The sequence below is a fragment of the Acanthochromis polyacanthus genome, chromosome 21 (assembly GCF_021347895.1).
Source record: "Acanthochromis polyacanthus isolate Apoly-LR-REF ecotype Palm Island chromosome 21, KAUST_Apoly_ChrSc, whole genome shotgun sequence".
In the NCBI taxonomy this organism is placed as follows: Eukaryota; Metazoa; Chordata; class Actinopteri; family Pomacentridae; genus Acanthochromis; species Acanthochromis polyacanthus.
The window spans coordinates 15578984-15605995 of NC_067133.1; the positions used below are offsets into that span (position 1 = coordinate 15578984).

General features: G+C 40.1%; 1 protein-coding gene across 1 annotated transcript in view; it reads right to left on the reverse strand.

The window, feature by feature from the left end:
- Positions 1–27012, reverse strand: part of stat5a (signal transducer and activator of transcription 5a) — a 53447-nt gene that overhangs the window by 3788 nt on the left and 22647 nt on the right. The window contains 14 exon segments of the mRNA XM_051941103.1: positions 725–817; positions 1147–1269; positions 3053–3140; positions 3940–4119; positions 6720–6742; positions 6744–6845; positions 6847–6877; positions 7296–7447; positions 7576–7706; positions 8418–8592; positions 9499–9588; positions 10759–10915; positions 11168–11311; positions 14984–15040. Of these exon segments, the coding sequence (XP_051797063.1) occupies positions 725–817; positions 1147–1269; positions 3053–3140; positions 3940–4119; positions 6720–6742; positions 6744–6845; positions 6847–6877; positions 7296–7447; positions 7576–7706; positions 8418–8592; positions 9499–9588; positions 10759–10915; positions 11168–11295 (1473 nt within the window). The 5' untranslated portion in view covers positions 11296–11311; positions 14984–15040.

A 27012-nucleotide genomic window follows, 5' to 3' on the forward strand; every position in this document is an offset into this window, starting at 1 on the left:
TACATGGACAGATATTTGTAAAGATGTTGTACTTTTGTATAACATCACTGTCACATTTCAGAAAGAAAACCAATTAGTTTCCATGTGTACAAAATACATAGTAGCAAATGCATCACAATCAATTATCTCTGTAAATTGATATTAAACCTAAATGAAAAAAAAAAATTCACATCAATGCATATCATTAATGGCATCCATTGTAGATTTCCTGAGCCATTTGCAATTCCTTCCAATCTCTTAGACTTTCATTTTCTTTACTCAATAATTAATTTAACTGCTTGATTTATTTATACAATGTATGTCCTCAAACGCATGCACCCTCCTGGAACAGCGAACTGTGGTACAGTGGGTGTGTTTTAGGTGCGTCTTTGTGTGCACAAGGCTCATTTCATGCAAGATTTACTTATTAGGTTTTTCTGGAACATTATAAATACAGGCTCAGTGCTCGATTTTAGACGGTCGCCAGGTCGCCATTTGCGACGTTTTTAGTCGCAAATGGCGACCTGGCGACCGTCGAAATCGAGCGCTGGATCGAGCTGAACCGCCTATCATGTTTTCTTCATGGAGGCAGCCACTTTGTATGATGTCATCAACCTGCCATGATTCCCGGCATTCGCGGCGACCTGGCGACCATCAAAATCGAGCGCTGCAGGCTCATTCAAACATTTAACCAACTCTGAATCAAATTTTAAATACAGATAGACACTCACAAATATTTACTCACCGGCTCTGCAAAAGCGTTGTCCCATAGCACGGTTGCTGTGGCATTATTGTCTTGGCTACCGTGAACTATCACCACTACGGGGAGTGATAGCGTCTGTTTAGAAAAAGAATGAATGTTGAATGAAACAACAGTAAAATGCTGTAACAATAAATTACACTAGAACTACAAAAAACGCAACAACAAACAAAAAACCTTTAATTGTTATTCTGCAGATTTAGTGTAAAGAAAGTTTTCTGAGTAGCATCATAACCCCCTGGGAAACAGATAGAAGGGGACTGGAAACATGTGAAAAGGAAAAGATATTCAGGGTTTTGTAAGAGTAAACAGAATCCATCTACTGTAGGAGTTTGAATGGACAGTGTCTTTGTGTATGAAGGTTGATGTAATATCTACTCACAACTTCTCTGCCTGCACAGTCTTACCTTCACTTGAAAGACAAGCTCATTGCTTCCAACACTAAACTGGGACTCAAACAGAATGGTGAACTTCTCTTCTGTGACAGATTCGGCTCCTCGCCTGTCCGATCGCTTGATCCTTTTTAAAGACTTAATGAGAGATAAAACAGGTAAGAATACACTGTAGACACTGTCTATGCACTTAGGTTCTGAACATACATTAAACAAAAACATAAAAGCAAACACTTTTGCTTTTGCTCCCGTTTTTCATGAGCTGAATTCAAAGATACAAAGATGGGGAATGTTGGTCCACTCCTCTTCAATGGCTGTGCGAAGTTGCTGGATATTGGCAGGAACTGGAACACGCTGTCGTATACGCCGATCCAGAGCATCCCAAACATGCTCAATGGCTGACATATCCTGTGGCCACACAAGAACTGGGACGTTTTCAGCTTCCAGGAACTGTGTACAGATCCTTGCAACATGGGGCCATGCATTATCCTGCTGCAACATGAGGTGATGGTCGTGGATGTATGGCACAAAAATGGGCCTCAGGATCTCGTTGCGGTATCTCTGTGCATTCAAAATGACATCAATAAAATGCACCTGTGTTCTTCATCTATAACATAAGCCTGGCTCTGGCCATACCACAACCCCAACGTCACCATCGGCCACGCGATTCACATCGATGACATCAGCAAACCGTTCACCCACACAACGCCCTACACGCTGTCTGCCATCTGCCCCGTAAGTGAAAACAGAGATTCATCTGTGAAGAAAACACCTCTCCAAAGTGCCAGACACCACTGAGTGTGAGTATGTGCCCACTCAAACCATTATGATGACAAACTGCAGTCAGGTCGAGACCCCGATGAGGACGGTGAGTATGCAGATGAGCTTCCCTGAGACGGTTTCTGACAGTTCGTACAGAAATTCTTTGGTTATGCAAACCCATTGTTTCAGCAGCTGTCCGAGTGGCTGGTCTCAGACCATCTTGGAGGTGAACATGCTGGATGTGGAGGTCCTGGGCTGGTGTGGTTACACGTTGTCTGCAGTTGTGAGGCTGGTTGGATGTACTGCCAAACTCTCTGAAACGCCTTTGGAGACGGCTTATGGTAGAGAAATGAACATTCAATACATGAGCAACAGCTCTGGTGGACATTCCAGTCAGCATGCCAATCGTAAACTTCTTCAAAACCTGCGACATCTGTGGAATTGTGCTGTGTGATAAAACTGCACATTTTAGTGTGGCCTTTCATTGTGGCCAATTGAGTCTTCGAGTTCGGCTCATGAAAAACAAAAGTGTTGCGTTTACATTTTTGTTCAGTGTATATGTATCATACACCCATACAAGCATGCATAATTCACTTACAGGCCGACTATAGGGCTGACATGTAAATCATGCATGGAGGGCTCTTTGAATTATTTCTAATGATATTTCTGATGCAAAAACGTTTTCTACTGAAGCTGTAGACCAATCCTGTGAAGCATTGCTGAGTTGCTGTGGGTTTGTGCAGTGCATGCTAAGCTATATAATGACAGTAAAAGGTGCAGTGCAACTCTACACTGATGCTTCTAAATCTTACAGATTCCAATATTCACTATGAAGTTTTTTCATTGTTTTTTTAAAATGCTGGAAATCCCCGTTTCACTCCTTGGAAATATATTATTGGAAAAACATTTCCATAATGCTGAACATAAGGATTGGCGATTATCTCACTTACATTCCTGTGTGAACAGCTCTCTAGAGTAGAGTCATAAATGAGTCAATTTAGATGTCCCTTGTCCTTATTTTCCCAAAACAAGGCAAATCAGGATAAGATTGAAATGTGAAGACGAATGCTTTATTATAATTTTAAATGAACTAAAGGTGATTTTTCTTTCTGCTAATCGTAAAATAATCTGATCCTCAACACCATAAGGTCACACTCACCATGTTTCTGAAGTGGGCACTGAGAGTGCCTGTAGTCTGGTGGTACTCCATCACACAGTTATTATTCAAAATCTCCCCGCTGCTGTCACTGAAGGAAAGAGTCAAGGAGTTAGTCAATGAGCTCCACTGTCTGCTGTGATACACTTGAAAGCTGAGAAGGATCTATATTCTTCTCTAAGCATAATTTTACAACCTTAGGCTTGTTTAAACTGCATGAGCTACAGAGTGCAAAGCATGCAGAGTGAAGGAATAATGCTCATATTCATTTCCTCTATAATTCGGTGGCTTAACAATGGACCTTTGCATCTTTTCGATACGTGAAACAACCCGTATGTGTCTTGGTGAGCGGTTTCGATAAGACACAGCAGATTACGGCTGAGTCGTTGAATTGCCCACCCATTTTCCCACTGGCTGTCTGGGTGACCTCGAGTCTTGGAAGGTTTCTATTAGTCAGGAGGAATGTGGAACGAGGCTGTGGAACAGGCTAAATGTGGATTCTGTATCCACACCATAGATTCCTCTGAGGCATTGTTCAAGTTCCAGCCATGTCTCTGTGGTGAGGTCTGGAAACACACTAGGCCAGAGTTCATCCTGGGATTCAGTAATCCCTGTAGAAAACTTAAACTCCTTATCTTAATGGCGCCGCAGGAGCTCACTGTAGCTTCCCCACTAAAGGAAGTAGCAATACTTAAAAATGCGCATACAGAAACAAAAAAAAAGAGGAAACACACATGTTGCTGCAACAGGTCAAAATGGATTTTCAGTTTCAATGCAAAAATTAAAAAAAATGTCATAAAGCAGGAAAAGTCAAAACCTCCCAAAAATCACAAATGTGATTGTCTCATGTTTTTACATCCTCAGTGATGTAAATCATGCGCTAGACTTACTTCCTTGTGTTCTCATTTTTCAGCAGGGCCTTGGCTTGCTGTTCACTAATGATGGTGGCTTTGACCTGTGGAGGGTTCATGTGCACATTTAGCTTCCCACCCACTAGGAGGCGCACTGTGGCGGCAAACTTGGTTTGGGTTTTTAACACCTGAGGAGGCTGTTTCTCAATGATGAAGGTGCTGTGGACACAAAAGATGAGTCAGATTTAGAGTGAAAAACACAACAAGCACGTGTAGATTGGGTCCCTCACTGCAATATGCTAGGTATAAGCCTGGCCCATTAGCCTGCTTCTGTTGATATATCTTATGAAATACAATTAAGAACAAACTTTAAAAAAAATAAACTTTGGATTGTTGTACTTTGTATTTGTACATTTTAAGAAGAATCTGACAAATTAATTTTAAGGAATCAAAAAAAACCCCCCCAAAAACCCAACCCTATATAAATATGTGAATATCTGTGTGGTACGTGCCAGGATTTGTACCACTATAGTCACATGGACAAAACCACTGCACAAATCACAGCAGATGAGTAACTTTATTGCTGTCTCCAATGACAATGAGCTAACAACAATATGTGCAAACTCCAGTGAAATATTTGCTTGGGAACTAGTTCACATTTTGCAAAATAAGTCAACTCAGTGTGCACAGAAATAATGTAAAAGTCACTTGCATGGATACTTTTGAAAGAGTCCAAAATATTTTTTTTTATATTGTGCATTTCTATGTTATATTATATTATGTTGTAGAAACAGGACAATCAACTCAGAGATCAGTGCATGAATCACTCTGCTAACTCAAGCTGTCCGCTGTATATTTTATTTAATTAACCTTGGGTCTCTATAAGGGTCGATCTTAATTAAAATGAGGACTGGAACTGATGTGACACAGAATTATGCTTGTGATCTTGTCTAAACATACAGAAGATTACACAACAGCTTCATGAGGTAGAACATGCTTCAACATTGCATTAAGCTGTAAGTACACACACATAATGTGCTTGTGTGAAATGTTGCAAACGCTTTGTTGATATAGAATCAAGGTTCCTTGAAGCTCTACAGACCTGCAGGGTTGAGAACATTAGCTTTGAAAATGACCTTAATGTAACATGCACACTAATGGAAGGTCGGATTAGTAATCACTGATCAGTAAACCAACAGGGTTACAATTACTTTGTTCTGAAACTGTGGGTCGGCTTCTCTGCCTTCATTTTTCTGATTTCACATTAACACAAAAGAGAGCAGTGATGATAACGGCATACAAAGCCTAATGATTAATCCTGCAGGCTCAGAGGGAGCTTAGAAACAAACACATACTGTTGTCATGAGTCCTTTTAAGCCCTCTGGTTTGTAGCTGAACTAAAATGGTGATGAAAAGACGACAGTCTTCCACTCACGTTGGAAACCTCCGAGGCTTCAGGGGAATATGGAGAGATGTTGTTTAGGAAACATGATGTGCATTGGTGCTGTGCATGAAAGCTTGACAGGTTACAGGTTTGTCTGTAGCCACTCAGAAATTGCTGCGACAATGACAATGACTTCTCAATGTATTAAGGGTCCTGCAGAGACAATGTTCTAGAAAAAGTGGGAGAGGATGCTGTCACAAATGTCAGAATACTTCTTGTCCAGAAATGCTGGAGGGCTAAAAGACTCTGGCAGATGTGCTTTTAGGGCCTAAAATAATGGACGAAAACAAGAGGCATGTGCCATTACTTTCATTTAAACTTGTTGTCTCTGCAGATTTCTTTAAGTGGATTCAACTTCCATCCATTGTCTCTGCACATCTTTACTTTTCCATATCAGGACTCCTTCTCTCACTCTTGGTCTACATTTTATCTTGCATTGATGAGGTTTGAATCACAGCTAGATGATGAAATGTATCAAATATCATCTCTAATACACCCGAGCAAGTCACCAAACCATTGACTCCATCACCAAAAAATATTTATTCTACATTAGATCAACCTTCACATAAAATGTCATTTTCTAATTTCATAAAATCAACTTCCCGTTTGGACATCTTTTGTTCGTATGCCAGCTGAATATATTTAGAGGATCGGTAATTATCTGACTATATTCCGTTTACATTATCACGCAGTCAGACAGAGTCCAGAACGGAAAAATCACTTACGCCACAAGCAGCATGAAACCAGATCATGGTTCTTATATTATTTTTGACTGACTTCTATTAAAAACAACTCATGTTTGTTAAGCAGCACATTAAACAGAGTTGCCTGCTCTGTTCAGACCAAGTAGCTGCTCAACCAGCGCAAATATATAGCATATAAGTGAACTTGTGACCACGTCATGATGAGTGTTACCAAATCCACCAGGAAAGCTTTAAAGCTAACTTTACAAGGTCAATCTATAACAGAATGTTCTGACTTTAGCAGATGTTCTTTAGTACCCAACACAGTAAGTAACTGAAAGAAGAGGACACAAACAAAACTTCCACGAGCTTTCCTCATGTGGATGAATCATTAGGAGGATAAATTTGAAAGCCTGACTAATTTCATTTAGAAATAGATGATAATCTTTCGCTCTGCTGGCCACAAAACCAAATTAGGTGTGAAAGTAGAACTTGCTTGCTATAAAGGACAAGAGCTGAGTGCAGGAAAGAGGCGATCCCTTAATGTACACTCACCCATTTCCAGAGATGTAGGAGCTGATATACTTGTATGGACACAATATTGATCTGGATTCATGAAAATAAATCAGCAATTTTTTTTTAGTCCAGATTCAGCCTTTAGAAACGTAAAGGAACTTAAAACACACGCCCACCTTGTGACCAATGCTGAGATGATAATCTGTGATCGTGCTGTTGAGTTCGTTAAGGAGCTCTTCAATAGGACCAGGGATGGGTAGCTGTTGTCTGAGGTGCTCCGCCCGTCGAATTTGCTGCCTGTTTTTGCCAGATAGTTTCTGCCAGCTTCTCACACCTGACATTCCCCAACACAGGTGCAAGAAAACACACATTACAGAGATACGCATGGACATGGTCAGGTGTTGTGTTATAATGGGTGCTTGCTCAAACTTGCCACATTGTGGGACATTGTACTCCAAGCTGAACCATATTAATAAAATTTTAACAGGAGAGATCAAAATGACTCCAAGTTCTGACTGGATAAACGGGTCTTGTTGCACTAAAAGGGCAAACAGAACCTTATCAATTTGAAAACAAGTGATTAGAAACCAAAAAGCGAGACATGTCAGCTTATGTCTGTCTTACTGGGAGCCAATAAACTTTGGAAATAAACCCAGTGGCAGTCCATTGCAAGCTTGTAAACCCGTGACCTTTTTGCTTTGTCAGGAGGAGTCTAGTAGCTGTGATCTTGGTGGGTGGTGGAGAAAAATCACCAGGACTGAAGGATGTCCAGGCCTCCCTCCGGCGGGCCCCCGTTGCCTGCCAGCTGTTGCCGTCTCTTCCACTGGATCAGCTCGTCATCCAGAATGATGGTCTGCTGCTTCCTCAACAGCTGCAGTGTTTTTTGGTGCTTCTCTGCCAGGTCCTGCACACAGATAAGAAACACGCCTCAGACTCATTTTTCATTTCAATTTGCGGACTCTGGCAATCATGCATTGGCATTTGTGCGTATGAGGAAAATAAAATGTGTTTTCTTGAGCGTGTCTCTCTCACCAGTCTGTATTTCTGTAGTGTGTTGGCCTCTCTGGTCAGCCATGCCTCCACAGTGGCTCTCTTGCTGAGGAGGGCGGGCTCCCGGAGCTGACGGTCAGCAGGGGGCAGCGTGGCCAGGCTGGTTAGCTGAGCTGAGGAGGGGTCGGGACAAGTTAAGAGACTGAGGGAGGTAAAGAGAGGAGGTAAACATCTCCAGCCTGTGCTCATGTTGTGTATATTATTTCCCCAGTGGATTAATAATTCCCTCAAGAGAACCTCCTCCAGTATAGGAGAGAAACTATAGGAGCTAGCTGTAAATTACACAACATGCTATGTAAGTAAAAACTACTCAGAGGAAGCTCCAGTTGTTTGTTTTTCTTTGCTGATCTACAGAACTCAGCATGACATTTCCCAAAGCTGTCAAAAGTATGAGGAATGGTCTTCTAACATATAGCTTCATATAGTTTACACTTGATTCAAACCATTTTAAACAGCTGTAAGTTGCACTGAAACTCAGCATTCAAGACAAGTCCAATTTAGAGGTTCAACTAAGGATTATTTTCTTATATTTTTAGATTTCTTACATTTTTGTCATATTTTCTGGAAACCAATCAGTCATTTAGTTTACTAAATATCCAGTTCGCATCTTAATATTGCTGATTTGTCACACCAAAGAATGATATATGATGATAAATGAGATTTAACAACAACTGAATATCTAAAAAGCAATTTTTGACAATAATTGTCAGGGTAATATGCCATCTGTTTCAGCCCTGCATCCGCTCATTACCATGCTGCATTCTAGTCAGTCAAAACATTACATCTTGCATTCATTTTGAGCAGCAATAACAACACTTCCTCACCCTGGATGCGGAGGCTCTCCTGGTATTGGATGATGAAGTACTCCTGGTTGTGCTGGAGCTTGCGCAGGTCGTTCTCAGTGTCCTGGGTCAGCAGGCGAAGCTCCTCAAAAGCCTGGTTGATCTGTTGGTATTTCTGAGACATGCTGTCCATCATTCCACCCACCGGAGAGCTCGACTGTCAGTTACAACGTGGGATTGAGACGCAGAGAGAGATGGATGAAATACTGGCAAACAGGATTTGGTAAAGTTGGTTTTTCACTGGATACTACACGGCCTGTATATCGTCTGTCAGTGGACTGTTTATGATGGTTGTTAAAGGAAATGGCTGGCTGCTGGTGAGTGAGGGCTGAGATAACAGGGGTTTTCTCACGGGACAGAACAGGGATATGAAATTAGGCTGGACGTGATGCACTGACTCCTGCGTGTGGCAGTTGGGTTATTTGACAGTAAAAGTTCCACAGACCATAAGCTTAAATGGCAACAGTGCAAATTGGAAGGAGGAAATGGATTTGCGTACGGAAGCAAATGGCACGGTCACTTAAAGGTCTGAATGCGTGCACTATGAAGCCCAAAGGTTCAGACTAAACAGGGTGAAATTCAATCAGTCCAAATATGCATTCCCCTAATAGAAAAGGCATGTTGTGACTGAAAATCAATTCACCACAGGAGTTGCTGAGAGTCAGATGTTTTATGCACTGCTGGCTCCATGGTTTCATAACTCATTGCATTTTATCAACTGTAAAATATTTGACTTCCCTCTATGCTGCAGTGATGAAATACAAAAGGTTTGCTTTTATAAGTCCATTTTCCAGGATGACTGAGTAGGTTTGAGTGTTTGTAAGGTATCACATTTGTAATAATGCACGGGACTCTGCAGACCTCCGCAGAATAAACAGAGAAAACAGAGAGCAGTTACCCAAATACCCAATCTCTGAATCTGCCGCCATTATGTAGTTTCAGCTTGTGTTTGTGTTCGCAGGTTCAGTGCAGGCTATGAATAATGCACAGGAGGAGTCACAGGTGTGCATACAGGTGGCAGCTTGTATATATAATTTGCAACACACATATGCATCCTACTTACATTTGTAGCCTCTCTGACGAGCCTCTGCTCTGTGTAGAGGATGTGTTTGATACATCGGACCAACTCCAGAGGACAGCGGTCATACGTGCTCTGCAAGACAAGGAGCACATGAGCTGTGTTAAGGCCTGTTAGCGGCTGACGAGCGGAGCAGCTGCTGCATACAGGACTCACCAATTTAGTTGCATCAAAGACACTTGCTAAGTTCTGGAGCCAACGCCGCACACACACTGAAGCCCATTAGCTTAATGAGACCCAGCATGACACACTTCATATGGAGACGTGACTTATCAGCATACGCGCAGTTAAGTGGTTTACATTTTATAGGGCTATTTTTTTCCACTGGTAAGTAGAGTAACAAATTGTTGTTTTACTTTCACTCTAAACAGTCAGTTGGTGATATTCTTTTTAACTTAAAGTCAGACAAAGCACACTGCATTAGTTATTTGTCCAGTTCTGTCTTTTGAGGGAACAAAGGGATCTCAAAGATAGCAGAAAACTAATACAAGGCATGTGTAACACATTTACTGCATCACCCTCAGCCCCATGAATGCAGAGAGAGAAAACAGTGTGGCTGGAATTCAGGATTGCAGTTTGATTTTGCACATCCAGCCCCGTTCCCCGTTTCTGCGACTGGTTTCAGGGAGGGGAGAAGACAAACAGAAGAATAGATCTGTGAGCAGGGCGTCCGATCATAAATAGCAGCACTGGCTGGCTACCAAGGCCCTCACTTGGGCTGTGCTCTTGTTTTCCCCATGGTGGATACAACCTGTTCTTGAAACATGTTGTGCAAGTGTGTGCTCTTTCTAGGAACTACAGCTGTGCCACGCTGTAAACAATATAAATATTTTTGCTAAAAACACTGATGAATTCTGAGCAGATCTAATTCAGAGTTTTATGCTGTCTTTTTCTAAATATTTGTCTGGAGTTGTTCTCCATTTATTTGATGCCACGAACAATCATGTACAAATATTTTCTTGACCAAAAAGACATTTTAATGACAAAAAATTCAAGCCTTGAAGTTTTCCAGTACAAGGGAAAATTCTCTCTGACTTTTCAAACTTTGACCCAACTGGCTCTCATTCACTTTCTCTCTAATACTGCAAACCAAAGCAATAAAAAAAAAGGCTCAATCAAATGAACTGAACAGTTTCCAGTTTTCAGTTTGCTGGTCAGTGGCTGATGACCCAGTACTGATAAGTTACTGCACATTCTTAGTTACGCAGTCCTGTTCTCATAAAAACAAACAAAAGAGCAACTCACTTTGAGCTGGCTGGCGTAGTGTCCCAGTTTGATTTTAAGTAGGAAACCATCCTCTCCGACCTGGTGCTCAGCCTTGTTCTGCAACTCCTGTATCAGACTGTCGAGCAGGCGTTTGGCCTTGAACTCCTCTTGTGGGTTCTCCAGGTCTATGGCATCCCTAACAACACACACACATACAAACACACATGCATGCAGGACACAGACAAGAAATGAGACACATGCATCAATTTACGCACATGGTTGAATAAACGCTGGGGTGTAGAGAAGAACAAACCAAAAAGAGGTTAGGGTTAAAAAAGAATCTGTCCAAATACGCTCTCATGGACAAACACACAACACAAACATTTGCTCAGGCATGTGTGGGCATAACTGCACACACTTCATCCATTTGTGCGGCAGTGAAACTCACCAGAGCTGGCCTTCTATCCACTGGGACAGATAATGTCGCACCTCAATGGGGAAGTGCTGACCGTAAAGCGACTGCATCTGGTGCAGAGCATCTCCTTGAAGCTGCTGGGCCTGGATCCACACTGCCATCTTCAACACCCTGAAGCTGAGAAAGGAGTGGCTTATTGATAAGAGAGCAGGTTAGGAAGCTTATTGACAAAAGTAAATCAAGGGATGTGGATCGATCAGTGAATAAGATCATTCAAGTTCACATCGCATAATGTGGTTATGAAACTTTCACATTCAGTTGACAGTTTATCTAACCTTTCCCCTGACTGTAGAAATCATCTTAGCAGCCACTATATAGCATGCCTGGTCTTTAAACCCTTGGATATTTTCAGATGTTGAAAGTAAGATAATATAAACTCTTCAATATGGAAACTAGGTTAAAGAGGGCGGTGTGTTTATAACCTTTCAAAAAACAAAAATGCAATAGCAAAATTATTAAGAATAGTAACTGGCTTAACACCTACACTCACAATTTCAAGCAGAACAGCAGGTCCACTGAATAAAAATGAACAAATATTGTAAATAGAGTTAACTGAAGGCTAGTTTGCATTGGGAAAAATGTCCTTTAGAAGTATCAATTGAGGACAGCTGGTTTATTTCTCCACTGAAAAGCACTGTGAGTCAGCGTCTGTTGTTTTAAATGTGCTATATTAATGAAGACTACTTGACTTGGTGATGTGTTACCGATGATTACTGCCTAAGCGGAGCGGACTGCATTTCCAACCTTTTCGTGGGTGCAACGATGTGAGAACAGCAGCAACGTGTTGGAGAACCTCAGGACATGAGCTGAGACATGTGGTTTTGATTGCTCTACAACATGGGTTTGCACAAAGTCATTTAATACTGTCAAGCAGTGAAATAATGTAATTTAATTTATTTAAAAATGTATTCTTAAAGTAACTGTATAGAGAGGCAAAAATCTGTGTAATGTGTTCACTCAATGAAGAATCTGGCAGCTAAGTTCTGCTTGACTTGTAGCTACTTTAATGGACCCAGAGAACTTCCTTTAGGCACCCCACAAGTATTTCATGCCAGGTTCACAGTTGCTTTTGGAAAATCAAATAAAAATTTCACTGAATTTTAACATAAAAAAGACATTAAAGTTGTCCAAAATTACATAAACTGACTGACTTTCAGATTGTCCAAAGTAGCTGAAAATGACTCAAAAACTGTCCAAAATGACAAAGAAATAATTCAAAATTTCTCAGATTTGAAATCTGTCTGTAGTTTTTGTCTTTTAAATTCTGATGTCTGGATGAATGTAAAATGGACCTGATTGCACTGAAAATGCACTGAATTTATTCCTGTATTGAAGGTATTGGTAAGATCTAACAGAACAGTCTTAAATATTAAGTATTTTTTTGAGGGTAGTTTCCATAAGTTGCTACATTTTTTCTGTAGAACCTGTTTTGAATTTAAAAAAAATGTATATACTAGTTAAAAATAAGTCTCACTGCAGTCTACTCATATACGGCAGATTAAAAAAAATGCTGTTTTAAAAATGTTGGGTTAAATACATCTGAAGTGAGGTATTTGATATCCACTAAAAAAATCTATTTTATTTTATTTCTTGAGGAAATTCACATTGTGATTTCACTCTGTTTACAATGAACACAAGGAAACTCACTGACATACCACAAAATGCTTACACCATATCGATTTAGTTCCGCTAAATGTACAGTAAGCTGATTTTCTGTTTTCCTTGTACGGCTATGGCTCCAAGTGACAGTGATTGAGCCACTCGTGCCTCTTTACTCTGGACATGTTGAGGCTTTAAACACAGCTCCTCTGTGGAATCAACAACTCCACACTGAGTGTTGTGTTTTGGCTCAGAGGGCTTTGTGTTGGGTCACTGCTACTTATTTCCAGTCAACACACCCACTCGCCTTTCTCAAAAGTGGCACAGTCACTGTCAGTAAAAGAGTGAGAGATATGAGAACGCGGGAAGTTTGTGGTGTAAGCAAGTGTTGGCGTGTGTGCATGTGTGTATTTGTAGGTGCTTGTGGTGTCAGTGGTTCTGCTTGACAGCATATGCATCTTTTGTGTGTCAGTGCATTTGTAATTGACACACAGACGTATGCATAGCATCTTTACGTAAACACAACAGTAAGGCAGAAAGGAAAGTTCATCCTCTGTATCACTCTGAGTCTGACTCGCTTGTCCTCTCATCTTTATTTCTCTCCAGCTCATTTCCTTAATCACGCCTTTGGTTTACCATATCCACCATATCTACAAGGCATTCTCTGCTGCTGTTGAAAGTTTTCCTTTACTCTTCTAAGTTTAGACCTTATTTCCTCTTTAAATAGAACAGATGCCGGTCAATGGCTGAAGTTTAGAGTAATTTGAGACATGGACATAGGTACTGCATAAACAACAGGAAGCTGGCTCCTTGCACAAAAAGAAACTGCTTCATATTACGGAGTATCCCACGACTAACACAACTGACCTTCAGTCATCAGTCTGATGAGACGCAAGCTTTCTGGATGATAAATCAATTTGATGTAAAAATCTGATTGTTTTTGTGTTTGAATGTGTGCATGTCACGAATCAGCCAACCTCGCTGGAGCCCTATGCGTGCATGTGTCACCTCCGATGTGCACATGGAGCTAGGTGAAATGAGCTCAGAACGATAATTCCACTCCTTATGGAGGCCAGTAGACAGGATTAGTGTCTACGGACATTAATCTTGTCAGCGTATGCTAATGCTCCTGCACTCATATCACTCTGAATGCATCCTGAACTTCAACCCTTGAACTTCCAGCTGATTCATATTCACTGGACACTTCAGATGACAGTGTAGTTTTCTGAAAGCAGCCATGTTCATGCTGCTAAAGTTGTAAACTGTCCTATGAGCAGCTCGCTTTCCCCTGGAGGAAATTCATCTATCTGGACGGTCTCTGGAAACACTCATACTATTTTTTTGCTTAGTGTTTGTATATATGATGTCATACTTCATAGTTTTGAATCTAGAATTTGTGACGTGTTATTTTAAATAAAATATTCACTGTGCCTTTCCCCATTGGTAAATAAATCCAGACTTTAGAAAGCTCAAATACGGAACAATATTATCAAATCAGGAACTTGAGATTACACAAACACAACACTAATTCTCTATCATTTTTTCTGTACTCTAAAAGTGAATCTTGTTTCGTCAGATTGTATTTACGAAAGGAAATGACATAAGAGGGTAGAATTACACAATATTCTCAAAAGACAAATTTGTCAAATTTTAAAACGACTAACCTACACATTGTTATCTGTGAGGGAATCAGCAGCTCTCAAACTATCAGCTGATTGGAGGAGGAACTGAACAGGAAGAGCACAAAACTTTCTGTGATTGTGGGTGTAGGACTTGGTTTCTGTACCATGCTGTATTATACAGACACACAAATAGCTCCAAACAGAACATGTTGAGAGTTGAAGTTTTTAAAGTATTTGTGTTTGCTGTGAAGAGACAGCGGGACAAACTGGTCTCTGCTCATCTGCCTGCCTCTTAAACAGCTCTTTAAAAGTGGAGGCTGCATGTTTGCCCACCATTAGCCACTCCATTCTCACCTCCAAGAGGAAAGTGAGATGCTTTCCAACAGTTGTGTCACTCTGACAGCAACATCCAAATACCCTCGCATGAACCTGACATATACTCTGAAATCAAACAGTTCTGTCTGTGTCACTGTCCTCTATGTACAAGAAACTCTCAACACTGTAGGATGCTACCCATTTTATCACTATCCTCACTGTCGATTAAAAAAAAAAGTTAAATCCACCTTACCTTCAGCTCTGTGCAACCATGTAACAGCAGGAAACTCTAAAGAGGAGCACCACAAACCTGAGAAGACAGAGAGAGACAGACAGTAAGAGAGAATGAAAGAAAGGCAGAGAGAGAGACCGAGAGGAGGAAGTGAGTCAACCTTGGGTGCTTCTGAGGAAGCTATCTTTTTTCACAAGGACCGGAGCATTAACAAAAAGCATGAGGGGTTGAGAGAAGGGTGAAAGGGAAAGTCCACTGAACAGATTTCTCTTTTTTCCAGCTGTTTTGGACACGTCAACACAATAGCGTAATTTATGAAGATGGACAAATTCTTGCAGAGGCTAAGAGGTACACAGGCAAAGCTCTTTTAGTGATACTATGTGAGGATTCTGAAGCCGCTGCAATTAAAAAGACATTTGTGGGCACCGAACAGAACCCACAAAGATGCTAGAGCTGTGGTCAGAGATCGACTTTAATTGTAAATGAATAAACAGATGGTCTCCAAACGAGTACTGCTGAAAAGCAAAAGGACAAGAAAGGTCTACAATAACTTTGGAGCTTAAAAATTGACATAACTGCGCAGGAAAGCCTTGAGTGTGTACAACCACTGTGCACGCAATAAAACCAAAGAATCCTGCCACATTAGGGCAGTAAATTTGAAAACACATTTTTTTTCCCTCCACATTTCAACCGTGTCTCCTCACTAAACCAGCTTTTTTTTTTTAAACCAAAAATTATTTAGTTCTCCAAAACAGTTTCCAGAGTGGATAAATTTTAATACCCTGGCTGGGTGTTTTTGTGTGCATGGGGAAAACAGAATGAGGATGTAAAACCATCCCACAAAGATTATGTGCAGTGTGGCAGTAAAGTTAAGAAGAACTTTTTCTGCCTCTGATAATTTTATAGCAGAACTCCAGCATTTTTACACAATAAAATGAGTGAAGGCTTTTGTATCTACAGAAAGAAATGCACCAAACTTGATGGATATACATTAGTCGCTACAAACATAATGCTGTGAATCTTATTTATTTTTATGGGAAATGTAGGCACCGGGAAAGGGGATTGCATGGAATACAGAAGACAATAAAATTTGAATGCATTAAGTGGTAAAATTCAACACATGTTATTAAAGTGCAATGCTTAATCTGTGTAAGACATAATAAATGTCACTACAGAAGACCGCATAGCACAGCCAGCAACTGGTGTTTGTGTTGATTTTGTCTGACTACCTTGGTAGTGCTGATTGACTCATACTTTCATTGTCATTGCACTAAGGACATGTGGGATAAACACATCGCAAAACGCAGGTTGTAATGCAACGCATCATTTCATTCACATGCGACATGCATTCACACTCAGCGTGAGAACATTTGACCTATCAGATGGAGCCCTAGATACATTAACCACGCATTCCCACCACTTGGTCGATCAGATGAAGGCCCAGCTAGCAGTCAGCTACCCTCACATCAAGTGGTGTCAGTTTGAGGATGACTGCAAGGTTTGCCAGCATGATGGTCAAGGATGCAGGAAGCTAGTTTTAATTTCTGATTAAAATTATATTTAATTGTTTAGGTATCCATGTGCAACTTGTTCCATGAAAGTATTTTTAAATAATTCATTTTATTTTTAATCATTTATTCCTGAGGCTAAAAACACAGGAACAGTAAAGACAAATTGCACATTTCAACACACTCTGCAATATTAAACAATGTTATCTGCACACTCAGATTTTTCACATTGTGTAGGTTTAGAACTTTCCATCATAAACTACTAGATTTATATATGCAGCACATGGGAACATTTAAATAACTGACACAAAATGTGTAATTAAACTACAATAAACTAAAATCAATGTTTCATATGCGTTTTGCTATCTGATGACAGAAGCTGAATAATGTCTAAACTGGAATGACTATATCATCAGTCAGTCATGTTTAGTTGTTTGCCAACTGAAAAAAAGAAGACAGAGACTTCATTGTTTACCAGCTGTTCATATGTTTCATTGTGAGCAAAGATGGAAAAGCTCCTGTAGACGCAAATCGTTTTCACACAAAGACCAACTTTCCTAACTGAGACAGCTGAGTGTCGACAGAGTGAAAGCTGAATCATTAAGCTGCTCTGGAAACTGTGACGGATGTTTATGACAAATAATTCTGAGAATAATTCATTTTCTCTTTCAAATACATACATTTGACAGACTCACTGCAGATACTGTCGTCTGCCAGTGTTTCTAACCCCATAGGACTATTTTTTTTAGCAAGTTCTTAGTGAGTACAGTGTTGTCACAAACACACATACAAAAATATGACCCAAATTAGCTTTGATTTGTACAGATAACAATCTGAAGCCTTGCTCTTGTCCTTTTTGTCAGAATTCATTCAAGAAAAAACACAAGGCTGATCTGTCTTTGCTGTCAACACATACAGAGTCTACAAGAAACCTCATCACGTCAGGAACTGATATTTTCAACGTTCTACTAACTTTTCCACTAATGCTTTTTTTTTTTTCATAAGACAGCTGATTAAGAGAGAAGTCAGCTGCCTACAGCCTGACCAAAGGCAATGCCTGTCACCCTGAAAGACACTAAGACAGAGACTCTTAAGTTGGTTTTATAGTGATGGAGAAAGCGCTCATTCCTGGCTGGACCATGAAAAGCCAGAACATCAGGAACCCACATGCTGGCGGGAATCTCCAGACAAATATGTGACATCTTTATTTTACTGTCTGGATCCGTCTTTGCTGGCTCAGCTGTTCTTAGCTTCACTGTCCTCCTGCTTGTTTGTTTAAGTTAACTCTCTCTTATTCTTTAAAAAGTCTTTTCCACTTGATTCAGTGGAGCTAAACTGAATCCTCAACATATAAAATATTAAATCTGAAAGTTGTATCTGGAATTTGTCGAGATCTGATTTGCATGTCTCAAACCAAAATAATAACCTGCATGATGGTGAGACTCAAATTTAACTTGACAAATAAATGGAGATCTCATGATCACCGGATCAAATCTCACTCTGATATCCTTCTTTAAATTTATTACAGTTAAATGAATCGTGTGCTGATGTCAGCAGTGACAGTTAAATTCACAAACTACCCAAAGCTGTGACACATGCAAAATCACCACTATAAAACAATTAGAGGCAAAAGTGTGGTGTGGTTCCTAACTCACTGGAGAGGTTTGCTGGAGGAATTATTACAAATGTTTATTGTAGTTCAATAAGGGCCTCATATTAATGCTCACTAATGTGCTTCTCTTCCCATAAGAGAAACTATGAAGTACTGTTGGCTTGGTTTTCTGGAAACAGAGTGGTGCTAATTGAGAGGAAAAGCCTTCTGACTCTACACAGGAGGTTATTATCTCAGCTGGATGACTCACACATCTTCACACTGTCTCAGAAAACAAGGATGAGCAAAAATAATATCGCGCAAATGAGCACAAATGCCCTGCGATAAACACTTTGTGAAGTTTAAATGTCAGAGAGCTGATCCAGGCCTCAGTTTGCGGTCCGATATTGGACGCTGTAAGGTGTTCCTGCTTTTTTGTCCACTCCCTGTATTTATGAGCATATGGAAACACACACAACATCTTTTACCTTGGCTCACCCTTCAAAGATCATCAGCTGTCATTCAGTTTTATCTTTATTGCTATTCTTTTCCAAGAGAATGAGAACGACCTTGGCTCTGTCTCCAAAGCCATTCTCACACTCACACATACTTTGTGTTGTCCAATTTGAATTTACTGCATACTGCGCTGCCAATAGATTTATTTCTCTTCCTCTCTTTCGCTCTCTCTTTCTCACACACACACACAAAATGCTGCAGCTAAACCAGTCCACTACCATAGTAACACCAAAAAACTCAGTTCATTCAGCTGATGAATTGCCAGTTAAATAAATGAATCCATTTTGGTTTCCAACGTTCGGTTCAGCTCTCTCAGAAACCAAACGACACGTTAAACTCACATCAGTCCTCCTCAGTTACTTTACACAACATTGGCAAAGATGCGCTGGACTGGTTTTCTTTTTCACCCACTGTGAGGATATTTATGTGCTAGGAATGGCCAACGGAAAAAAAAAACAAGAGAAAAAAACAAGAAAATGGGTCCCAGCTAGCATTACACAAATGCGAAAAACAAACAAATCAAAACCCAGCTGTACTTTGGGGTTTCTATCTACTGGCCCAGAGAGGGAAAAACAAATGAATGAGGAGAGCTTCATTTTCACTTCTTATGAATACTAGTGGCTAGTAGTTTTTGTAGATTCTAAGATGTCAAGCACCTATTAAGAAGACATTGTATATTCAGTCATGGAAAAAATGATTAGACCACCCTAGTTTTCTTCAAGTGCTTGTTCATTTTAATGCCTGGTACCACTAAAGGTATATTACCTAAAGAATACAATGAATACGACAAAAATGCAGCTGATTCCATAAGACTTTATATCCTATTTTTCCAAGGGTATAGAAGAGGCCATTTCATGACATAAGCAGCACTGCACAAGCAAAGGCCTAGAGTGGTTTCCTGCTTACATTCAAGCCATAGCGCAACTCTGAAGTTGTCAACTCTCACATAATGCCTAAAACAAAAGAATTATGTGAAGTCACAAAGGCAGCCATCTTGGCACTGCTGGAAATTGGCATGAGTGAGAGGCAGGTAGCAAAAAACTGAAGATCTCCAAGAAGGCCGTTCATTGCACCAAGAAAAAAACAACCTTATCATGGGACTATCAAATTGCTAACTGGTCACGACAGGAGGAGTCTTTCTGCTCCACAAGTTGACCATGTACTCATCTGTTCCTGTGTCAGAAATTGTTCTCAGACCTCCAGGGATCTTAAAAATGAGTGGGTACTGTAGAGAAATGTGACTTGTTCAGTAAGGACAGTTGGAAATCGACTTCTTGAAGCTGGTCTAACATCACACAAGGCACGGAAGAAGCCCTTCATCAACGAAAGGCAGAGGAAAGCCTGGTTACTCTTTGCTGAGATCACAAGGATTAGACTGCTGATGATTGGGCTGAGGTTCTCTTCAGTGGTGAATCCAGTTTTCAGTTGCCTACAAACTAGACTGTCCTGCCCCTACAGTAAAGCAAAGGGGTGGATCAGTGATCATCTGGGGTTGACTGGATTTTCCAACAAGACAATGCCCCTTACCACATGGCAAGGTCAGTTAAAGCCTGGATGGAGAACCAGAACCTTGGAATCATGCCTTGGCCTGCTCAATCACCAGATCTAAATCCAGTTGAAAACCAGTGTAAAATCATCAAACGCAAAATGGAGAACCACAAGCCCAAAAACAAAGCAATTTTGTTTGAATTTGTGCAACAAGAATGGACTCCTGTGAGAGCAGAACAATGTCAGAAGCTGGTGGAGAGCATGCCAAGACGCATGGCTGCAGTCATCAGGAATAGTGGTTATGCAATCAAGTACTAACTCCTGTGTGTACCATGTGACTAAAAGAGATAGAAAAGAAAACATGGAATGCCTAAAAGCACTGTTTTTGGTAGTACAATGCCATAGCTATTGATGTAAGAATCTACCTATCTATCTATCTATCTATCTATCTATCTATCTATCTATACACACACATATATATACACACACACTTACACACATATTTATTTCTCGCTGTCATTATTTTAATTTATTAATGTCAAAAAAAAGCTTCTAGCATACTTCTAATAAATTCCTGGAACGGGGCTGTATACATAAGAGAGGAAAGCTTCAAAGCCTTTCCATGAGCCAAGGATCTTTCAGTAGACAAAGTCTCTACACTGGCAGAAGTCAACAAAAAGAAATTACATTTTTTAGCTAAACCCTCAAAAGGGAGTGTTGCCAAAAGTATACAGTACTCAGCACAATGTGAGCGTCAAACAGGGGAAAGTTCTGTGAGTGAGAGGAGAACCAACGATTTAAGTAACAGACATCCCTTTGTTGACTGACATGTTCCGATGAGCTTCACTTGTGAGCCAATGTGCATATTATACTATAACTTGAACCATTCAAGCCGAATTAAAAACACTGCAATCGCCCTTCTAACTGATCCTGAATTCCCATCAGCATCCGTTGCTGCTCTCTGTAAGCTTGCAACAGCCACAGCAGGGTATTGCAAAATGTTTTTTAAAACCCAACTGAGACGTGTATGAGGTGTCGCAGCATGTTGGCATGTTCATTTAGCTGTGTTTGATATTGTAATTAAACACAAACTTGTGTCACCCACTCTTTCCTCTGAGGAAAAAAAGCAATTCATCAACGTAAGCACTTCCTGTAAGGCAACTGAAGTGCCACCCACCATTCAAAGCAACTTTACGCTGTGAACGCAGAGTAGGAAGTGCACACAAACGGCATGTCATATGAACCTGCAGGTAGTTTCAATGGGTTTTTAAAGGACCATACCAGTGTTTTTGCATGATTAACAATACAAACCATGATGCGCTATAGCATACCAGGGTCTTTCAGCTTCTCTCACCCACATAAGCTCAGGTCGGTTTACTGTCAGTACAAATAAAGAGTAGAACTGCAAAGTCCACAAGTAAGTTTATAAGTAATGAATACTACATATAATTGGTTTTTTACTCTGCATTTGAAGACAAGCTTTTCAGAATGAAAAAACAGCACTTCTGCATTTTGAAAAAGACAATAGAAGCCTTTAAAATTCTGAGTTTAAGAAATTACTGGTAGAAACATATGATTAATGTAGTGAAAGCAAGTTTTAATCCTTAGTTTTGAGTTTTGGTTGTGATACTATCCTTTTGTGCCTTTAAAACCTACTCAACCCAGTGAACATGGTGTTCTTCCGTTGACTACCCATTAATAAATTTAAGCCATCAGAGAGAATATCACTTGGGAAAAGTACCTGATAGTAATGCTCCTAGATGTGAATGCTTCATGCACTTATTCTAGAAAGTTGTCTGAGAGTTGGAAACCTCTACCGACACACTTGATCCCGTTTCTGCCATTTTTTTTCAAATCAGTGTGTAATGGATTATAATTTTCTGTTCATACCTTTAGTACAGCTTTGAAAGCCACTTTACTTAAACTGCTTTTAGAACGTGCTGGCATGTGCTGTTCCTCAAAGAAGAAGTAAAAAAACCTTGGTGACCCCGACTTAAATGCCGATTGTCACATTAAGAATGGATCCTTTCGTCATGAAATCAAGGAATGTTGCCAGAACATTTCTGTCCCATTCAGGCTGAATGATTATTTGCGGTTGTTAAGTTTTATGTTGTTGCAATATTGATCTGTGGGAATCTCCATCAATTGACTGCCTCATAATTCACATGATTTTTTTCCCCCCACAGTCTAGTTTTCATTATTTATATACTAATTTTCCTACTTGTTTCATACAGTAGCTTGAATGCAATGCTGCTTGAAAAATGTAGCTCAGATAATAAGTGCAGGAATTGTTGCACAAGCAAACGGGTGAAGCATCTTGAAGAATCAGTGGTTTCAACCTCATTTCACTCAACAAACATGAATGTCATTTCTGTTCAAGCTGATTTTCAGATCATGAAGTGAAACTAAAAGCTACTTGGGAGGTGCAGTATTTCAACACATGCATGCATACTGAGCTCACAGTAAATGTTGGGCCAATGATCAATTATTTAGTAGTTAAACCAGATATCAGTTATTAGTTTTCACTGAAACACTACAAATGATTGGACCTGAGTGAACGAGTCTATTCCAGTCACAGCCAGTTGCTGTTGACAGTCAAGGGATAAAATTATACAGTGAGGCGTGCTACACAATTCTGATCATTTATCTTCTGATTCAGTTGCCTGCTTTCACTCTCAGTATTGGTCAAATGCATGCTGTGATCTGTACATTTATTGTAACTTAAGTGGCTTAATTCTACTGGAAAATGGTGAAATGTTAGGCATGAATGTATTGAACAAGCAATGGTTGTGTGACAACATGGTCTGGTACTCTGGCAAGGTCAACATACAAAAGCCATATTGTTCCTGATCCTGAGTCAAATCACTGAATCATCAAAGCCCTTGATTTTTTTTTCCATTATCAGGAGTAACAGTAATTAAAATAATAAAGATAACTTATTTTTTTTCTCATAGCCACATTATTAACTGGGGAAATAATATCAGAAAAACTATTCGATATGCTTCATTATGTGGCTGTTATTTCGTTAATTTTGATGCAGAGCCAAGTATACAGTATACTGTGATGTTCTAGATTTGCTGTATGAACACTTTCATTTCTAAAAGTATTTTGCAAAGAAACAAGATTTAGCAAAATTAACGCATATATCCTCTAGATGCTGCCCTGAAACCTAAACACCAGTATGGAAAACACATTTTTGTAATTATCTATTATTTGTCGAGATAAATATAAACACTTCACTGTCGTCCCTCTCCCCTGTCTATCAGCTATACATCCATGCTCCTCTATCCTCCTCCCTCCGTCTCTCCCACAGTCCAGCTGCTCCATGACAGAGGCTATGCATTATCACCACGCCTCGAGCCAGTATTTATAAATAAAACTGCCAAGGGCAAAATTAAGTCCATAACTTACATCTGGTGGTATGTCCAGCATACGTTTGCATCTATTTCCATAGCAACTGCAGCCCATTCAGGGGTATTTTTAAAAAGAGCAACAAAATACCCTTTGAGGATAGCCAAATATGGCATCTGCAGGTTCCAAATTTGTCACTGTCTGGCCTCAGAGTAGCATCAGAGGAGCAAGAACAGTGTTTGTGAATAGGTTACACAGCAGGGCACTTATCAGGGTTATCTTCTCCTGATTAGATCCTTGCTTGTGTTGTATCTACTCTCAGATGTACGTCGCTTTGGATAAAAGCGTCTGCAAAATCAAACTGTGGAATTGTAGGATTGAAGGACTGCTTACGAAATATGAACCTGGGTGGTGAAAATAGGTTTTTGAAACATGTGTTGGAGTGCAGAGCAACAGTCTGCATGAAACATATTATCCCAGCCAGGCCAAACATCCACATTACGTCATCAACAGATAGCTGACCAACTGCTCTTCTCCATCCAAACCCTGGTCAAAGTACGTCTTGTCAACTTTTTTAGCAGACAGACAAACAAAATCACTGGCTGAAATATGTAACACATTTATGTTAACTTTCATATGTTCACAACAGATTCTCTATTTTGTTTCAAAATGAGAGGCTGGATCAGTTCAGAAAGATCTGACCACACATGAAGGTTGGAGCTGTTTGTTATTCACCTGCATTTCAGCCTGATCTGAGGATGTGCGAAACATGCAGATACAGATGAAGGAGAGGATGAGGGAAAAAAAATGCATCAAACACACATAAAACTGACTGAAGGTCAAACAACTGCGACTGTTTATTCTTGATGAATACACAAAAGTCAAAGGATTCTAAAAGAGGACGACACGGGAGACTTGTTGTCACAGAGGAGCACATGACAAACTAATGTGCCAGGAGCTCAAAGGAGAGACAGACGACTACAAATGGATCTTTGTGCTGTCCAACCTGCCTTGCGGTCCTGTTGCTATGCTCCAACCCACATCCCATCACACTGTCAACATGAGGAAGATCACTCATTAGCTCAATAATGCACTTGTGTGTGTGTGTGTGTGTGTGTGTGTGTGTGTGTGTGTGTGTGTGTGTGTGTGTGTGTGTGTGTGTGTGTGTGTGTGTGTGTGTGTGTGTGTGTGTTCTTGTACTTGCTACATTGTGAGAACCATTTTCTGCATTTAACTATCAAAGTGAGGACATTTTTACAAAGTGAGGACATTTTGGCCGGTCCTCACTTTGAAACAGCCATGTTTGAGGGTGAAGACTTGTTTTTAGAGAACAGGTATGAATTGAGGTTTGGTTAGGGTTAGGGTAAGGATTAAGTTTAGGCCATCAGTTGTGATGGTTAAGGTTCGGGTAAGGCTCTAGGAAATGCATTACGCCTATGGATGTCCTCACTAAGATAGAAGTACAAACATGGTGTGTGTGTGTGTGTGTGTGTGTGTGTGTGTGTGTGTGTGTGTGTGTGTGTGTGTGTGTGTGTGTGTGTGTGTGTGTGTGTGTGTGTGTGTGTGTGTGTGTGTGTGTCTGCATATATACTGTTTTTGTCAGGTGGTGACACATAGCCCATCTATAGTCTCACATTTGAATGTGGAAAACCTTTAATTAAATGTGTTTCGCAAGACTAAATTAAGAGTAAAAAAAAAGGAACACATCTGATGGCTAAATCGCATTATGAGCTGAACATCTCTGCCCTGCAGGACTTTCCTATCAGCCTACGTGTCAGCTTCTGTTGTTATTTCTCCATGCAACAGGCCAAACAAGGACCAGAGCTGCTGTGGCTGTCACCATCGCATTGCACATTAGCAAGATGAGCTCATCTTTGAGCTCCCATTGACATGAACGTCACAATCAACTAACACACTATTGGCAAACACTTATAATCAGTGAAAATAAGCACAAGAAAAATAACAATTAAATGATAAATTGTGTGTTTTGTGTATCTGGATGTGTGTGTGTATGTGAACATGTTATAGTTACAGTGTGCAAGCTAATGACTCTTTAAAGAAGCTACAATAAAAATGTGTGATGCACAGTGAGTGACTCGGGTAACAAATGACATGGAATAAATATTGTCCAGAGCAGGACTTTCTGGGGATTCATAGATTCTCACACTGGTTTCTGAATTTGTATGCTAAGTGTCCTAAAAACATTCATTGATTCAAATCATGGCTTGTAACTTTGGTAATTGTGGAAGAAATATGTCAGCAGCTCGGCCATTACAGATTTATGAAGTGAGAAAGTTGAAAGTGGGTATGTTTTATTTACGATAGACATAAAATGCTTGAGGCAAGCCAGGAAATCGTGCATAGACATGTTCACACACCAGTTAAATTGAAAAATAACCGAGAGTAACAACGGGTACTGCCAGTGGCATGGACAAATAAAGATTGACCACATTTAAAGAAACGGAACTGCTGCTGGCAGCTGCAATGTAATTTGCCCTATCTTGTTGTTAATGACGTCTGACAACTAAACAGAGAGATGTGTTAACAAATCATGGGACAGGCAGGACCACAGTGCTGAGGGGGTCAGTATGATGCAGGCCAAAACAAGGTTGCTTGGAAGGTTCTCCTGCAATATTTGGAGCAGTATAATGGCGGCTGTCCAACTGAAACGAATTACTCAAACACATTTAAACTCTAATATTCCAAAACATGAATGAAAGTTTGGAATCTAAATGAAAAACAAAAATTGGCAAAAATAAAAATCTTAAGAGAATGATATAAAGACTAATTAAAATTTGCACTGATGTGCTTTGGAAATCCCCATGATCAACAATTGTTAATGATTTGTTGATGCTTTGAAAATGGCAATTTTTTAAAAATAAAACTAATCACTGGCTGACTCACGGATCCGACTGCACAACATACGTCAGTCAGTCTAACAAAAACAGGTGCCATCTTACGATCGAATACAAGCGCTTGTGCACTGAGCTGAAATTTCACCATTTGTACTGTAGCTCACACAGACAACTTCCAGACTATCAGACCAAATGTAATTGTGTAAAGAGACAAGAGTAGCCTGCACATACCCCCAGGTAGCTAGTTACCCACAGTGCTGCAGTGGAGGCTGGAGGATATTCTGTCTGCCTGCTGTGACGATGAGCCACTACAAATAAAAGATAAGAAGATAATCTCTGACAGACACTATAGTCGCTTTTGCACAGGTGATCAGTGGCCTGCGGGCGCATTGTGTAGATATTGTCAACACTGTGCAACTTGAGCCCTGTATTTTTGAAAGCTGTAGTTGCCAGATATGTTGAATTTGCTGTCAAAAGTGTCCCAGTGTGTGTACAGACAATTTTTCTTATATAATTTCTAAGCTGATTCTTGAATTTTATCTACAGTGGACAGTGACGTTACCGACATCTCTTGGAACTAAGTCTTGGTACTAACAATAGTCGAATAATGATACTAAGTGATGCATGTGTACACATAAAGAAGCAGATTCTCACTGCTAGAATCTGTACAGTAAACGTCACTCCTGTAAAGGCAATAGCCTATTTATTAATAGAATGTTTCATTTGAGCCAGTAGTTGTTT